General features: G+C 36.9%; 1 protein-coding gene across 1 annotated transcript in view; it reads right to left on the bottom strand.

Annotated features, from left to right (window-relative positions):
• The window catches only part of CNTN5 (contactin 5), a 586,668-nt gene that overhangs the window by 109,079 nt on the left and 459,098 nt on the right, over window positions 1–18,491 (bottom strand). Inside the window, exon 15 of the mRNA XM_060105234.1 lies at window positions 2,822–2,980. Within this exon, the coding sequence (XP_059961217.1) occupies window positions 2,822–2,980 (159 nt within the window). The remainder of the gene's footprint in view (window positions 1–2,821; window positions 2,981–18,491) is intronic.

Below are 18,491 nucleotides of genomic sequence, written 5' to 3'. Positions count from 1 at the left end.
ATGCACATATGGTCACCTTATCTTTGATAAAGAAGGCAAGAGTATATAATGGAGAAAAGACAGCCTCTTCATTAAGTGGTGCTGGGAAACCAGGAGAGCTACATGTAAAAGAAAGAAATTAGAACACTCCTTAAAACCATACACAAAAATAAGCTCAAAATGGATTAAAGACCTAAATATAAGGTCAGACACTATCAAACTCTTAGAGGAAAACATAGGCAGAACACTCTATGACATAAATCACAGCAAGATCCTTTTTGACCCACCACCTAGAGAAATGGAAATAAAAACAAAAATAAACAAATGGGACCTAATGAAACTTCAAAGCTTTTCCATAGCAAAGGAAACCATAAACAAGCCAAAAAGACAACCCTCAGAATGGGAGAAAATATCTGCAAATGAAGCCACTGACAGAGGATTAATCTTTAAAATTTACAAGCAGCTCAATATCAAAAATCAAACAACCCAATCCAAAAATGGGCAGAAGACCTAAATAGACATTTCTCCAAAGAAGATATACAGATTGCCAAGAAACAGATGAAAGGATGCTCAATATCACTATTCATTAGAGAAATGCAACTCAAAACTATAATAAGGTATCACCTCACACCAGTCAGAATGGCCATCCTCAAAAAATCTACAAACAATAAATGCTGGAGAGGGTGTGGAGAAAAGGGAACCCTCTTGCACTGTTGGTGGGAATGTAAATTGATACAGCCACTGTGGAGAACAGTATGGAGATTCCTTAAAAAACTAAAAATAGAACTACTGTATGACCCAGCAATCCCACTACTGTGCATATACCCTGAGAAAGCCATAATTCAACTAGAGTCATGTACCACAATGTTCATTGCAGCTCCATTTACAACACCCAAGACATAGAAACAACCTAATTGTCCATCAACAGATGAATGGATAAAGAAGATGTGGCACATATATAACATGAAATATTACTCAGCCATAAGAAGAAACAAAATTTAGTTATTTGTAGTTAGGTGTATGGACCTAGAGACTGTCATACAGAGTGAAGTAATTCAGAAAGAGAAAAACAAATACTATATGCTAACACATATATATGCAATGAAAAAAAAAGTAATGTTTCTGAAGAGCCTAGGGGCAGGACAGGAATAAGGATGCAGACATGGAGAATGGACTTGAGGACACAGGAAGTGGGAAGGGTAAGCTGGGACGAAGTGAGATAGTGGTATGGACATGTATACACTACCAAATGTAAAATGAATAGCTAGTGGGAAGCTGTCACCTAGCACAGGGAGATCAGCTCGGTGCTTTGTGACCACCTAGATGGGTGGGGTAGGAGGCGTGGGAAGGAGATGCAAGAGGGGGGAAATATGGGGATATATGTATGTGTATAGCTGATTCACTTTGTTATAAAGCAGAAACTAAGACACCATTGTAAAACAAATATACTCCAATAAAGATGTTTAAAAAAAGAAAGAAAAAAAGAATCCATCTGCCAGTACAGGGGTCACAGGTTCAAGCCCTGGTCCAGGAAGTTCCCACATGCTGTGAAGCAACTAACCCCGTGTGCCACAACTACTGAGCCCGTGTGCCTAGAATCCATGCTCTGCAAAAAGAGAAGCGACCGTAATGAGAAGCCCATGCACCCGAACAAAGAAGAGCCCCCGCTCGCCACAACTAGAGAAAGCCTGTGAAGCAACAAAGACCGAACCCAGCCAAAGTAAAGTAAATATATAAATAAAATTAAGGGGAAAAAAAGAGAAAAACCTGAATTGTATTTGGCATTTGGATGAATACAATTTATTTGCCCTAAATTTCAAAATTTTAACCCAAAATAATTTTCTGTTCAAAATTAATTTATTTAAGCAATGAGATGGACCACTTTACTCCTATAACATTCAGATTAATTTAGTTTTATGGTTACTGCACTCAGATATTTTACTGACTTTATATTTCACTTCTATGCAGGTAAATCAATTTTATATTTAGATAGAAAATAAAATCACAAATCCCTGCTCAGTATGGACAAATACTTCTGAAGATTACATTTTATAGATACTGTACACTTTTTCACCAATATGCTAAGTTGGTGATGACTATCAACTGAGTGTAATTTCACATATCCCTGCAGACAGCCACATTTGGAGAGGGAAGGGAAGTTTAATTATAATGTGATGAGAAAACCTTCAGGGAAGAAAATTATTTTTAAACTAATGCAACTGGAAGGCAAACATCTTAGAAGTAAGCATTAAAATGCTGTATTGTTTTAAATAATGTGATTTTATGTAAGATTTTCTTTTTATAAATAAAACAGATGTGTGACTCTAAAGGGGTAGCACAAGGAACTGGAGTAATGGAGCAGTTCTGTATCTGTCTTGGTAGGGATTTGAATAGATATAATAAAATTTCATAGAATTTTATGGAACTATACCCTAAAAATATTGCATGTGAAAAAGGGTGAAATTTGAATATGACCTGTGTTTTATAGCATTGTATCAATGTCAGTTTCCTGATTTGATCATTGTGCCATTGTTATGTAGAATATTTTCATTGGGGCAAGGTGAGGGATGGACCTACCGGGAATATTTGTATTATTTTTGCAACTTTTATGTGAGCCTAAAGTTATTTCAATAAACAAAGATAAATGATGTGGTCCTTCCTTGGGAAATGAGAAAAGAAGAAAGTAAAGTGACTTTATAAAAAAAGGCAACAATGATTAATATTGTCATAAATAATAATATTTCCAGAATCAAAAATAATCCTACTAAGATTGTTAGGAAATATATCTCATGACATAGGAAGCTGCTCTGGTGGTGTCTGACATTGCCTTAGAGCCTCTTACCTGTTTTTACTGTTTGCCAGCCCAGGGAGAAGGGGCTGCGAGCCTGCAAGTTGTATGAGGAGATTGGGCTGTGGTTGTCAGTGGCTGGACTCCAGGAAAGTGTGGCTGTGCTCTCAGTGATTTCCTCAACGATCACTATCCCTGGTGGGCCTGGGGGACCTATAAGCAAAAGGGAATGGATAAAGTTACGGTCAAGCCATGAGAAATTTCCAGTAAGGACCCAACCAAACTAGTATGTATCTTAATGAAATACATATTTAGTAATGAACGTTGACAGTAAAAAAGAAATGAGATGCAAGTTGGTTTCCATGATTTCTGGGGATAACTTAATTATAGTTTAGATTTTTTTTCCTAATACTTTGTGCTTGCAGGCAGCTACCGGTTAGCATTGCATTTTATAGAAGAGGAAAATATAACTAAAAACAAATGCACGGATTTGAATGTCAGGAGCAACTATGACTCTTGAAATCAAACACAGCTTACAGAAGTGACAACAGAGTGATAGACAATGCTATCAGGAACATAAACAATCCCATCATTACCACAAACCTACAGGTGTATGGGCCTAATTTTCATGTTCAGGAAGAGTACAGTGTACAAATAGTGTGATGTATCTATCACGTAGCTTAAATTCAAACAGGGAGGTCTTCCCTGGTGGTGCAGTGGTTGAGAATCTGCCTGCCAATGCAGGGGACACGGTTTCGAGCTCTGATCTGGGAAGATCCCACATGCTGCGGAGCAACTAAGCCCGTGAGCCACAACTACTGAGCCTGCGCGTCTGGAGCTTGTGCTCCGCAGCAAGAGAGGCCGCGACAGTGAGAGGCCCACACACTGTGGTGAAGAGTCACTCGTGACCCCCACTCGCTGCAACTAGAGAAAGCCCACACACAGAAACGAAGACCCAACACAGCCAAAAATAAATAAATAAAATTTAAAAAAATCAAACAGGGAACAATGAAAGGCTCTGAAATGAGATTTCAGATCAAGAAAGAGTATATACTAGAAGTGAGACGTGGAAAAATGATTAGATGAAGATAATGATGATGACTTTTTGGTGAGGGTGAGAGGATGGTGAATTAGGGAAGATTATTCCCCTTTTGATCATAAAAATATTGGTATAGAATAGTGATTATCAAGCGATGTGCACGTAGACTCCAGCTTCAAAAAACACCCAAGATCTGATATGAGGAGAAATATACCTCTGTATTACTACTTCTAAAACAGGGATTTCTAATAACATTCAAAAATATGTAGAGTGTTCATATTTTAGTGGCTAAAAACAATGTCAGTTTCCTATTAACATTTTTCTATTCCCTAATATGGACAATTCAAGCTACAAGGATGCTTTTATTTTCAATGAAAAATATAATCCACCTTTAAATATTTTATTTTCCAAATTAGTCCTTATGTAGCAAGTTGCTCTCTGGATTTGGGGATTATGAAGTCTGAGCAGTAAGGGCTGACCTAGACTGCAAGGAGCTAAGAAATGGTGGAATTCTAAAGAGGTGGAGACAGTAAAGTCCTCTGAATACAAAATAAGGAAGGGACAATGAGATGGACAAAGTGTTTTTTAAACATCACCAAGTGAATGACAATTTTAGGAAATGAGAAATGAGTGTTTTATCAAGAGTAAGAAGAAACAGCAGTGGTTAGCAGAGACTCAAGACTTAGAAGACAAGGACTGTTCCATCAGGACGATGACAAAGGACTAGGATTGTGAGCAAATGTGTAGAAGATAACCATGAGAAGTGGTATTTTTTTTTCCTCTGAGAGAAATTGAGGAAGAAACAATGAATAAGAGAGAAAGCTTTTGAAATGTTAAGAAGGGAAGTTGGGAGAGCTCATTGGGAAGGTTCTCCTTTTTCCACTAAAGAAGGAAAAATTATCCACAGAAAGTGAAGGTTGTTGGGTGAGATTGGGACTGGGAGCTAGAGGAGAATGGAAAATGTCTGAATAAACCCATGATAAAAGAGGAAAGACATGAAGAAGAGTGAAATATAAGTATTTTGGAATAGTCCTGGAGTTCAAGTTTGGTTCAATAACATAATTTTGAAGTGGAACTGACCAAGTCAACAAAGTTAGGTTAGAAAGCCAGGACCAGGGCCAGAAAAAGTGGTTAACTGGGTCCATTTAGACTTAGTTTATAAATTTGATATGACATCATCAAAGTTGTCAATGGTATAAACGACCATAGCCTCAAGGAGGACTAGAGAGTCAAGTGAAGCCAGAATGGTGCTGGTAGACTAGAATAAAAGAGCAGAGTCCAGAAAACCAGGTTTTTTTAATGAGGGGAAGATGTAAGAATAAGAAATTGTGAGAAGAAAATAGTAGAATTTGTGATTTAAGTGTAGGGAACTTTTGATAAGAATTTGTGTTTATCTGGAATTAAGTGGGAAATATAATTATTAGGTCAAGGACTTATGGAAGAATATGTTTGATGTGTCACCAATATAAATTAAAGTTCAGAGTATTAAAATGGTAGCTAAGGATGAGGTGTGGAACATAAATGAGATCCAGGTACTGAAGTCTAACATCTTATTGTTATACTGCAGTGACATGGATATGGAGGAGTGAGTCTAACAATAAAAAAGATAAGAATATTAACTGTAATAATAATACCAATAGCTACCATATCCTCACTGTACTGTATTAAGTCACTGCATTAAGTATTTTGCAAACATTAACTTGTTTACCTATTTCTATGTCACTGTGAGGTGGGCATTATAATCCCTATTTCATAGAGGACATAAGGGAATCTCAAAGAGCTAGTTTGGTTGATTAATAATAAATAAGTTACATAATCAGTAACCTTACTATATGTTAGGTGGTACACTAGGCAGCGGGTATCAGAGAATCCCTTCTAGTGAGGAGAAATTATTCCCCCAAGTAGCTCTGCTAATGAATGGCACAGCAGAGATCTGAATTCAGATCTGATTGTAAAGCCTGATTTGTTCGAGAAAGCAAGGATTACAGAGATCCTTCTTCCTTTCCCTGTTAATCTATGGAGTACTTTCAGTTGAAGGAGTGAAAGAAAGAGAAAAAATGTGTGTTGGGGAATGGCACATTTAAATTATGTAGTAGAGATAGACATAACATTGAAGAAACTGCTTAGGACTTTGTGGCAGACTGTGTATGAGATAGCCACCAACATTTTATTTCCTCCTTGTACGTGCAGGTCATTCCCTTTTTGAAAGCTGAAGCCTATTCTTTCAATCCCATTGAATTTGGGTTGGCCTGTGACTACAGGCATACTTCAGTGATACTGTGGGTTTTTTTCTAGACGACCATAATAAAGCTAATATTGCAATAAAGCAAGTCACACAATTTTTTTGATTTCCAAGTGCATATAAAATTATGTTTACATCACACTATAGTCTATCAAGTGTGCAATAACATTATTTCTTAAAAAAACAATGTACATACCTTAATTAAAAATACTTTATTGCTAAAAACTGCTAACCATTATCTGAGCCTTCAGTAGGTCATAATCTTTTAGCTAGTGGAGGGTCCTGCCTCAGAGTTGACAGCTGCTGACTGATTGAGGTGGTGGTTGCTAAAGGGTGGGGTGGCTGTGGCAGTTTCTTAAATTAAGTCAACAATGAAGTTTGTCACATAGATTGAATCTTCCTTTCATGAATGAGTTCTCTGCAACATACTATGATGCTAGATAGCATTTTACCCACAGTAGAATTTCTTTCAAAATTGGAGTCTGTCCTCCCAAACGATTTTCACAATTGTTTCAACAATTTCCATAGAACCTTTGCCAAGGTAGTTTCCATCTCAAGAAACCATTTTCTTAACACATCTGTAAGATGCAACTCTTCATTTGTTAAAGTTGTATCACGAGAATGCAGGAATTCAGTCACAGCTACAATCTACACTTCTAACTTTAGTACTCTTGCTATTTCCACTACATCTTCCTCTGCTGAAGTCGTGAATCCCTCAGTCATCTATAAAAGTTGGAATCAACTCCCTCCGAATTTCTGTTAATGTTGATATTTTGACTTCTTCCAATGAATCACAAATGTGCTTAATGGCATTAGGATGGTGAATCCTTTCCTGAAGGTTTTCAGATTATTTTACTCAGATCCATCAGAGGAATCATTGTCTATAGCAGTTGTAGCCTTATGAAATGTATTTCTGAAATAAAAAGCCTTGAAAGTCAAAATTATTCCTTGATCCATGGGCTGCAGAATGGATATTGTGTTAGCAGGCATGAAAACAACATAAATCTTGTTGTACATCTCCATCAGAGCTCTTGGGTCGCCAGATGCATTATCATTGAGCTGTAATATTTTGAAAGAAATATTTTTTTTTTCTGAGCAGTAGGTCTCAACAGTGGGCTTCAAATATTGAGTAAACCACGTTGTAAACATATATACTGTCATCCATGCTTTGTTGTTCCACTTATAAAGCACAAGCAGAGTATATTTAGGCCCTAGGATTTTCAGAATTGTAAATGAGCATTGGTTTCCACTGAGAGTCACCAGCTGCATTAGCCACTAACAAGAGAGTCAACCTGTCTGTTGAAGCTTTGAAGTCATACATTGACGTCTCCTCTCTAGCTGTGAAAGTCCTAGATGACATCTTCTTCCAATAGAAGGATGTTTAATGTACATTGAAAATAAGTTATCCAGTGGACCCATTTTTATTAATTATCCTAGCTAGATCTTCTGGATAACTGGCTGCAGCTTCTACATCAGCACTTGCTACTTCACCTTGTACTTTTATATTATGGAGATGGCTTCTTTCCTTAAACCTCAGGAACCAACTTCTGCTAGTTTCAAACTTTTCTTCTGAAGCTCTCTCACCTCAGTCTTCATAAAATTGAAGAGAGTTAGGGCTTTGCTCTGGATTAAGCTTTGGCTTCAGGGAATGTTGTGGCTGGTTTGACCTTCTGTCCAAACCTAAAACTTCCTTCATATCAGCAATAAGCCTGTTTTGCTTTCTTATCATCTGTGTATTCACTGGAGTAGCACTTTTAATTTCCTTCAAAAACTTTTCCTTTGCATTCAAAACTTGGCTAAGTGATACAAGAGGCATAGCTTTCAGCTTATCTCAATTTTAAACATGCTTTCCTCTCTAAACTTAATCATTTCTAGCTTTTGATTTAAAGTGAGAGACCTGCGACCCATTCTTTAACTTGAAGACTTAGAGGCTATTGTAGGGTTATTAACTGGTCCAATATCAATATTGTTGTGTCTCAGAGAATAGGAAGGCCCAAGGACAGGGAGAGATATAGGGGGACAGATGGTCAGTGGATAAATAAGAACACATACAGGGGCTTTCCTGGTGGTGCAGTGGTTAAGAATCCGCTTGCCAATGCAAGGGAAACATGTTCAAGCTCTGGTCTGGGAAGATCCCACATGCCACGGAGCAACTAAGCCCGTATGCCACAACTACTGAGCCTGCGCTCCAGAGCCCATGAGCCACAACTCCTGATGCCCACACACCTAGAGCCCATGTTCTGCAACAAGAGAAGCCACTGCAATGAGAAGCCCATGCACTGCAATGAAGAGTAGCCCCCACTCGCCACAACTAGAGAAAGCCTGCATGCAGCAACAAAGACCCAACTCAGACAAAAAAAAAAAAAAAAAAAAAGAACACATACAACATTTATCAATTAAATTTGCTTTCTTATATGGGTGTAGTTCATGGTGCCCCCCAAAATTGCAATTGTACTATCAAAAATCACTGATTGCAGAGTACCATAACAAATACAACAATAATAAAAAAGTTTGAAATATTGCAAAAATTACCAAAATGTGACACAGAGACACAAAGTGAGAAAATACTTTGGGAAAAATGGTACTGATAGACTTCTTTGATGCAGGGTTGCCACAAACCTTCAATTTGTAAAAAATACAATATCTGCAAAGTGCAATAAAGTACAATAAAATGAAGTATGCCTATATTTGACCCAGATAACAATGGTAGAAGTGACACAGCATAACTTATGAGGGGAAGTCATAAGAAGCTTTGCAGCTTCATCCCATGTCTCCTGGAATGCTTATGGGAAAATCCAGCTGCCCAGTTAGAAGTCTTATTAAACTGAGGCTACCATTCTGTCAGGAAGTCCAAGTTAGCCATTTGGAGAATCCCATGGAGAGAGGGATATCCGACTTGCCCTCAGCTATTCCAGTCGTCTCAAGCCCAGGCACCAGACATGTGAAGAAGCCTTCAAATGATTCCAGCTTCAGCCACCTTTAGACACATGTGAATGAGAAATCCCTGCTAAGAACCAAGCTATGCCTGTCAGCTGCCAAAACCATGAGAGCAAATAATGTATGGATATTTTAAGCCACTAATTTTGGGGAAACAATGGATAATTGGAACAGACTTCAAAATAGTTTGATTTGAGAGTTTACTCATAGGTAGGGAATTTGTCAGGAGAATCTTTAACATGCTTTGAAAAAAGACTTGAAATTTAGCTATTGTATTCAAATAGGAATAATTACCAAAATAATTCTTTTATTAAGTTCTTCCATATTGTTCCATGTATTCTGTTCCATTTTATCCATTCTATTCATTTATGTCTTCAAAGAGCATTGACAATCATCTACGTGTGAGGTATGATAGGAGATATTGTGGAAAGTAATTATCTGTTAACTTAAATAAAATAATTTGCCTTTCTGAGTATTAAATCTCTACTAAAATATTTAAATTAATTCTCTTAAAAACATATATTTATTTTAATAATAGGCAATAATTACTCTAAATACTTTTTAAAAAACTTCAGCTGGAACAAAAATAGGAACTTACAAAATAATTAATAAATCCCCAAGTATTTTTCTTTATATTTGGCTATTTTTCCAAATATAGTCCTTAGCAAAATAATCAGTGACAGTGAACAAGATTTATGTACCCAGGATGCTGATTGTGGCTGTGCAATTATATATAATTACAAGCCACTGTAAATAATTAATTGTCCAATAATCATGTAATGTTTAAATCATAAAACCTTATAATAAAATAGTAAGCAGCCATTAAACTGCCTAATATTTAGGATGCTTTAATGATATGGGAAATGTTCACAAAAAAATAGAATGCAAAATTATATGTTAATATAAATATATAAATAGTAATTTGCCTAATGTGTATAGGAGAAGACTGGAAAGAAATGTATTAAAGTGTACATGGTGGTTATTGGTTGGACCTGAAGCTATAATGATTTAAATTTTGTTCTTTATACTTGTTTGGATTTTCCAATTCTGTACAATAGTATGTATTACTTTTAAAATTATTTTAAAAGTCATTATTTTAAACAATGCCTCCATATTGTGATATGTATGTACTATTCTAAGTATATTCTATTTAACTAAATATTTGCTTATTCCTAGTATGTGTGTGGAAAGCACTGTGCTGAGTGGTGGGAGAAAGGTGGGGGAAATGGTTTATAGGAGGACAAAATAGGGTTCCAACCTCAGGTGTGTTTAAAATCCAGTGGCAGAGACAGATCTTTTACAAAAAACAAATTCCAGGCAACAATAACGTTGCACATTAGTACATTTGACATCTCATTATAGCACTTGTTATATTGGCTATAATTGTTTTTATGTAAGTTCCATCTGTCTGAATATTCAGCATGGTAATTTGTATATATTAGTCCCTCAGTAAATATCTGTAGAAGAACAGATGAAAGGGAGAAGGGAGAAGAAGGAAGAAGAGATGTGGAAAGACCAAGGGAGTTTTGTTTTGAATTTGAAATGCTGTGTAACAATTAACAAGTTTTAAAATAAAGTAATTATCATGTAAGACAAAGATCCAATATGACAGCCTCTTTTTTTGTTAAATCAAAATATTTGAGTTAACAGCGTTTTTTTTTGTTTGTTTGTTTGTTTTTTTCAGTTAAGAGTAGAGTAGGTTGGTAATATAAATGACAGACTAGGTCCATGAATGAAGAAAACAATTTCATATGATTTAATACTAAGGCTCATCATTATTGGAAACTTAGAGTATTAAGGTCTATGGACAGACAACATTTTTACATCTTTGTAAATCTGAAAGATTGTTATGAATATATTATTATAAAAGTATTCTAAAAAATTACTGATGAACCAAGATGGCAGAGTAGAAGGACGTGCTCTCACTCCCTCTTGTGAAAGCACCAGAATCACAACTAGCTGCTGGACAATCATTGACAGGAAGACACTGGAACTCACCAAAAAAGATACCGCACACCCAAAGACAAAGGAGAAGCCACAATGAGATGGTAGAAGGGGCACAATCACAGTAAAATCAAATTCCATAACTGGTGGGTGGGTAATTCACAGACTGGCAAACACTAATACCACAGAAGTCCACCCACTGGAGTGAAGGTTCTGAGCCCCACATCAGGCTTCCCAACCAGGGGGTCTGGCAATGAGAGGAAGAATTCCTAGAGAATCAGACTTTGAAGCCTAGTGGGAATTGATTGCAGGACTTCGACAGGACTGGGGGAAACATAGAATCCACTCTTGGAGGACACACACAAAGTAGTGTGTGCATTGGGAACCAGGGGAAGGAGCAGTGACCCCAGGAGACACTGAACCAGACCTACCTGCTAGTGTTGGAAGGTCTCCTGCAGAGGCAGGGGGTGGCTTGGTTTCATCGTGTGGACAAGGACACTGGCAGCAGAAGTTCTGGGAAGTACTCCTTGGCATAAGCCCTCCTAGAGTTTGTCATTAGCCCCACCAAAGAGCCCAGGTAGGCTCCAGTGTTGGGTTAACGCAGGCAAAACAACCAACAGGGATGGAACACAGCCCCACATATCAACAGTCAAGTGGATTAGAGTTTTACTGAGCTCTGCCCACTAGAGCAACAGTCAGCTCTACCCACCATCAGTCCCTCCCATCAAGCAACTTAGATAACCTCATCCACCAGAGGGCAAAAAGCAGAAGCAAGAAGAACTACAATCCTGTAGCCTATGGAACATAAACCACATTCACAGAAAGATAGACAAGATGAAAATGCAGAGGGCTATATCCCAGGTGAAGGAACAAGATAACACCCCAGAAAAACAATTAAATGAAGTGGGGATAGGCAAACTTCTAGAAAAATAATTCAGAATAATGATAGTGAAGATGATCCAGGACCTCGGAAAAAGAACGGAGGCAAAAATTGAGAAGATGCAAGAAATGTTTAACAAAGATCTAGAAGAATTAAAGAACAAACAAACAGAGATGAACAATACAATAATTGAAATGAAAACTACACTAGAAGGAATCAATAGCAGAATAACTGAGGCAGAAGAATGGATAAATGACCTGGAAGACAGAATGGGGGCATTCACTGCTGCAGAACACAATAAAGAGAAAAGAATGAAAAGAAATGAAGACAGCCTAAGAGACCTCTGGGACAATATTAAATGCAACAACATTCGCATTATAGGGGTCCCAGAAGGAGAAGAGAGAGAGGAAGAACCAGAGAAAATATTTGAAGAGATTGTAGTCAAAAACTTCCTTAACATGGGAAAGGAAATAGGCACCCAAGTCCAGGAAGCACAGAGAGTCCCATACAGGGCAAACCCAAGGAGAAACACGCCAAGATACATAGTAATCAAATTGGCAAAAAATAAAGACAAAGAAAAATTATTGAAAGCAGCAAGGGAAAAATGACAAATAACATACAATGGAACTCCCAAAAGGTTAACAGTTGATTTCTCAGCAGAAATTCTACAAGCCAGAAGGTAGTGGCATGATATACTTAAAGTGATGAAAGGGAAGAACCTACAACAACGATTACTCTACCTGGCACGGATCTCATTCAGATTCAATGGAGAAATCAAAAGCTTTACAGACAAGCAAAAGTTACGAGAATTGAGCACCACCAAACCAGCTCTACAACAAATGCTAAAGGAACTTCTCTAAGTGGGAAACACACAGAAGAAAAAGACCTACAAAAACAAACAAAACAATTAAGCAAATGGTCATAGGAACATACATATTGATAATTACCTTAAATGTGAATGGATTAAATGCTCCAACCAAAAGACACAGGCTTGCTGAATGGATAAAAACAAGACCCATATATATGCTGCATAAAAGAGACCCACTTCAGACCTATGGACACATGCAGAATGAAAGTTAGGGGATGGAAAAAGATATTCCATACAAATGGAAATCAAAAGAAAGCTGGATTCACACTTGTCTTTTTTTTTTCCTATCAGATAAAATAGACTTTAAAATAAAGAATATTACAAGAGACAAGGAAGGACACTACATAATGATCAAGGGATCAATCCAAGAAGAAGATATAAAAATTATAAATATATATGCACCCAAGATAGGAGCACCTCAATATATAAGGCAACTGCTAACAGCTCTAAAAGAGGAAATCGACAGTAACACAATAATAGTGGGGGACTTTAACACCTCACTTACACCAATGGACACATTATCCAAAACGAAAATAAATAAGGAAACAGAAGATTTAAATGACACACCAGACCAGATAGATTTAATTGATATTTATAGTACATTCCATCCAAAAACAGCAGATTACACTTTCTTCTCAAGTGTGCATGGAACATTCTCCAGGATAGATCACATCTTGGGACACAAATCAAGCCTCAGTAAACAAAAGAAAATTAAAATCATATCAAGCATCTTTTCTGACCACAGTGCTATGAGAATAGAAATGAATTACAGGGAAAAAAAACATAAAAAACACAAACACATGGAGGCTAAACAATACGTCACTAAAAAACCAAGAGATCACTGAAGAAATCAAGGAGGAAATCAAAAACATACTTAGAAACAAATGACAATGAAAACACAACGATCCAAAACCTATGGGATGCAGCAAAAGCAGTTCTAAGAGGAAAGTTTATAGCTATACAAGCCTATCTCAAGAAACAAGAAAAATCTCAAGTAAACAGTCTAACATTACACCTAAAGGAACTAGAGAAAGAAGAACAAACAAAACCCAAAGTTAGCAGAAGGAAAGAAAACATAAATATCAGAGCAGAAATAAATGAAATAGTAACAAAGAAAACAATAGCAAAGATCAATAAACTAAAAGCTGGTTGTTTGAGAAGATAAACAAAATTGATAAACCTAGCCAGACTCAGAAGAAAAAGAGGGAGAGGACTCAAATCAATAAAATTAGAAATGAAAAAGGAGAAATTACAACAGACACCACAGAAATACAAAGCATATTAAGAGACTACTACAAGCAACTCTATGCCAATAAAATGGACAACCTGGAAGAAATGGACACATTCTTAGAAAGGTATAACCTTCCAAGACTGAACCAGGAGGAAACAGAAAATATGAACTGACCAATCACAAGTAATGAAATTGAAACCGTGATTAAAAATCTTCCAACAAACAAAAGTCTAGGACCAGATGGCTTCACAGGTGAATTCTATCAAACATTTTATGAAGAGATAACAGCCATCCATCTCAAAGTCTTCCAAAATATAGCAGAAGGAGGAACACTCCCAAACACATTCTATGAGGCCACCATCACGCTGATACCAAAATCAGACAAAGATACCACAAAAAAAGAAAATTACAGACCAATATCACTGATGAACATAGATGCAAAAATCCTCAACAAAATACTAGCAAACAGAATCCAACAACACATTAAAAGGATCATACAAAACAATCAAGTGGGATTTATCCCAGGGATGCAAGGATTCTTCAATATACACAAATCAATCAATGTGATACACCATATTAAGAAATTGAAGGAGAAAAACCATATAATCATCTCAATAGATGCAGAAAAAGGTTTAGACAAAATTCAACACCCATTTATGATAAAAACTATCCAGAAAGTGGGCATAGAGGGAACCTACCTCAACATAATAAATGCCATATATGAAAAACCCACAGCAAACATCATTCTCAATGGTGAAAAACTGAAAGCATTTCCTCTAAGATCAGGAATGAGACAAGGATGTCCACTCTCACCACTATTACTCAAGATAATTTTGGAAGTCCTAGCACAGGCAATCAGAGAAGAAAAAGAAATAAAAAGAGTACTAATTGGAAAATAAGAAGTAAAACTGTCACTGTTTGCAGATGACATGATACTATACATAGAGAATCCTAAAAATGCCACCAGAAAAGTACTAGAGCTAATCATGAATTTGGTAAAGTTGCAGGATACAAAATTAATGCACAGAAATCTCTTGCATTCCTATACACTAATGATGAAAAATCTGAAACAGAAATTATAGAGACACTCCCATTTACCATTGCAACATAAAGAATAAAATACCTAGGAATAAACCTACCTAGGGAGACAAAAGACCTGTATGCAGGAAACTATAAGACACTGATGAAAGAAATTAAAGATTATATCAACAGATGGAGAGATATACCATGTTCTTGGATTGGGAGAATCAATATTGTGAAAATGACTATACTATCCAAAGCAATCTACAGATTCAATGCAATCCTTATCAAACTACCACTGGCATTTTTTACAGAACTAGAAAAAAAAATCTTAAAATTTGTATGGAGACACAAAAGACCCCGAATAGGCAAAGCAGTATTGAGGGAGAAAAATGGAGCTGGAAGAATAAGACACCCTGACTCCATACTATACTACAAAGTTACAGTAATCAAGACAATATAGTACTGGCACAAAAACAGAAACATAGATCAATGGAACAAGATAGAAAGCCAAGAGGTAAACCCATGCTCCTATGGTCAACTAATCTATGACAAAGGAGGCATGGATATACAATGGAGAAAAGACAGTCCCTTCAATAAGTGGTGCTGGGAAAACTGGACAGCTACATGTAAAAGAATGAAATTAGAACACTCCCTAACACCATACACAAAAATAAACTCAAAATGGATTCGAGACCTAAATGTAAGACCAGACACTATAAAACTCTTAGAGGAAAACACAGGAAGAACATTCTTTGACATGAATCACAGCAAGATCTGTTTTGATCCACCTCCTAGATTAATGGAAATAAAACCAAAAATAAACAAATGGTACCTAATGAAACTTCAAAGCTTTTTCACAGCAAAGGAAACCATAAACAAGATGAAAAGACAACCCTCAGAATGGGAGAATGTATTTGCAAATGAATCAATGGACAAAGGATTAATCTCCAAAATACATAAACAGCTCATGCAGCTCAATATTAAAGAAACAAACAACCCAATCCAAAAATAGGCAGAAGACCTAAATAGACATTTCTCCACAGAAGACATACAGATGGCCAAGAAGCACATGAAAAGCTGCTTAATATCACTAATTATTAGAGAAATTCAAATCAAAACTACAATGAGGTATCACCTCACACTGGTTAGAATGGGCATCATCAGAAAATCTACAAACAACAAATGCTGGAGAGGGTGTGGAGAAAAGGGAACCCTCTTGCACTGTTGGTGGGAATGTAAATTGATACAGCCACTATGGAGAACAGTATGGAGGTTCCTTATAAAACTAAAAACAGAATTATCTGGGCTTCCCTGGTGGCGCAGTGGTTGAGAGTCCGCCTGCCGATGCAGGGGATATGGGTTCGTGCCCCGGTCTGGGAAGATCCCACATGCCGCGGAGAGGCTGGGCCCGTGAGCCATGGCCGCTGGGCCTGTGCGTCCGGAGCCTGTGCTCTGCAATGGGGGAGGCCACAACAGTGAGAGGCCCGCGTACAGAAAAAAAAAAAAAAAACAAAACAGAATTATCATGTGATCCAGCAATCGTACTACTGGGCATATACCCAGAGAAAATCATAATTCAAAAAGACACATGCACCCCAATGTTCATTGCAGCACTATTTACAATAGCCAGGTCATGGAAGCAACCTAAATGCCCATCAACAGACGAATGGATAAAGAAGTTATGGTACATATATACAATGGAATATTACTCAGCTATAAAAAGGAACAAAATTGAGTCATTTGTTTAGATGTGGATGGATCTAGAGACTGTCATACAGAGTGAAGCTGGAAAGAGAGAAACAAATATTGTATATTAATGCATGTATGTGGAACCTAGAAAAATTGTACAGATGAACCCATTTGCAGGGCAGAAGTTGAGACACAGATGTAGAGAACAGACGTAAAAAAAACCGCGGTTGGGTTGGGATGGTGGTGTGCTGAATTGGGTGATTGGGATTGAGATGTATACACTGATGTGTATAAAATTGATGACTAATAACCTGCAGTATAAACAAACAAACAAAAAAAACCCCAACAACTAATACTAATCTTATTTTGGGTTATTTGTATGGAAATATGTTAATATAAAGCCTTCAGACATTACATGTAATTTCTAAAAAAAAATAAGTTAGTGATGTCATTTACCTATTAAAACACATTAAATGAAATTTTCAACCATAATGAAAGTGAAAATGAGTTTATGGTTATTATATTAGTATTGGCTTACAATGCTCTATTTACAGAGAAGAATGTACTTTTAGACATTATATACTGAATTCTGGCTGCAATTAGCTTCCTGTATATATTTAGGAGTGAATTACATTAATATTATATTAATACAATCAATAATTTTGTTTTTAAAGCCTGTTAATTATGGTCATATTTTCAACATCTTTTGACTTTTTTTGAAGTCAGGGAGTAAATTTTCTCTTCAAAGAATTTTATAGCTAATTTACGCAAGATATATTTGAAAATAGATTAGTAAGAGATAAGATGACAAATGTGTGACTGTAGCTAGTGTCTGAATGTTTTATAGATGCCAGTTATTTAGAAGAAATCCTATTAATTTTATACTGAGGTGTAATGATTCAGTGTCAGATGATCAGGAATCGGGAAAGTCCCCCTCTCTCCCACACCCATGATAGTGCTCTTATATAGAGTCACTAAAATAAATATTTTATTTGAAAGTAGACCATTCAGAAAAATGGACACATTTTATGTTTATTTCTTCATGGTAAGGACTCTGAGCAAATGACAAAGCACAAAGGCCCTTGTCAGAAGCCATGTTCTCATGAATTCAATCTGTGTCAATCAAGGGCTCCCCAGGATTGCTGTTAGATTGCTATCAGATCGACTCACTCTGCTGACCTAATGTTCAGTTAGAAATTTGTCTTCTCTTGAGAAGCCATTGACTTTTTTTTTTTTCTTTTTGCGGTATGTGGGCCTCTCACTGTTGTGGCCTCTCCCGTTGCGGAGCACAGGCTCCGGATGCGCAGGCCCAGCGGCCATGGCTCACGGGCCCAGCCGCTCCGCGGCATATGGGATCCTCCCAGACCGGGGCACGAACCCGTATCCCCTGCATCGGCAGGCGGACTCTTAACCACTGCGCCACCAGGGAGGCCCACCATTGACTTTTATAGTTGAAAAACAAATAAACTATATATTTCTTTGTAACATTTAAAGTTGTTATCTTTACCCTGGTGACATGAAACAAGGACTTAAAGACTTCATGTAATAGTTAAACATGTTACAGAGTCTTGGAATGTTTAAATTAACCAGAGCCATCTAGTTCAACCCTATTATTTTTCAGATGAGGAAGGAGAGAGAGAAACTCCTCCTCAGAAAAACGAGATCAAAAAGGTCCTTATCCTTTAGAAGGAAAATGAATGGAAGCAGGTGTTAGCTTTAGTCTGGACAGCCAGTGGAGGGGTGTTTCCTGTTTAAAGCAAATTATGACAAATTAATGTTAACAAACAGGAAGCTGCATACTGACCTCCTGTGAACTTATTGTTCATTCTCCTTTTAGACATCAATTGGTGGTGCTGGGCTTTAGAATTTTT

The sequence above is a fragment of the Mesoplodon densirostris genome, chromosome 7, assembly GCF_025265405.1.
Source record: "Mesoplodon densirostris isolate mMesDen1 chromosome 7, mMesDen1 primary haplotype, whole genome shotgun sequence".
Classification (NCBI taxonomy): Eukaryota; Metazoa; Chordata; class Mammalia; order Artiodactyla; family Ziphiidae; genus Mesoplodon; species Mesoplodon densirostris.
This window is presented reverse-complemented; position numbering and strand designations above follow the sequence as displayed.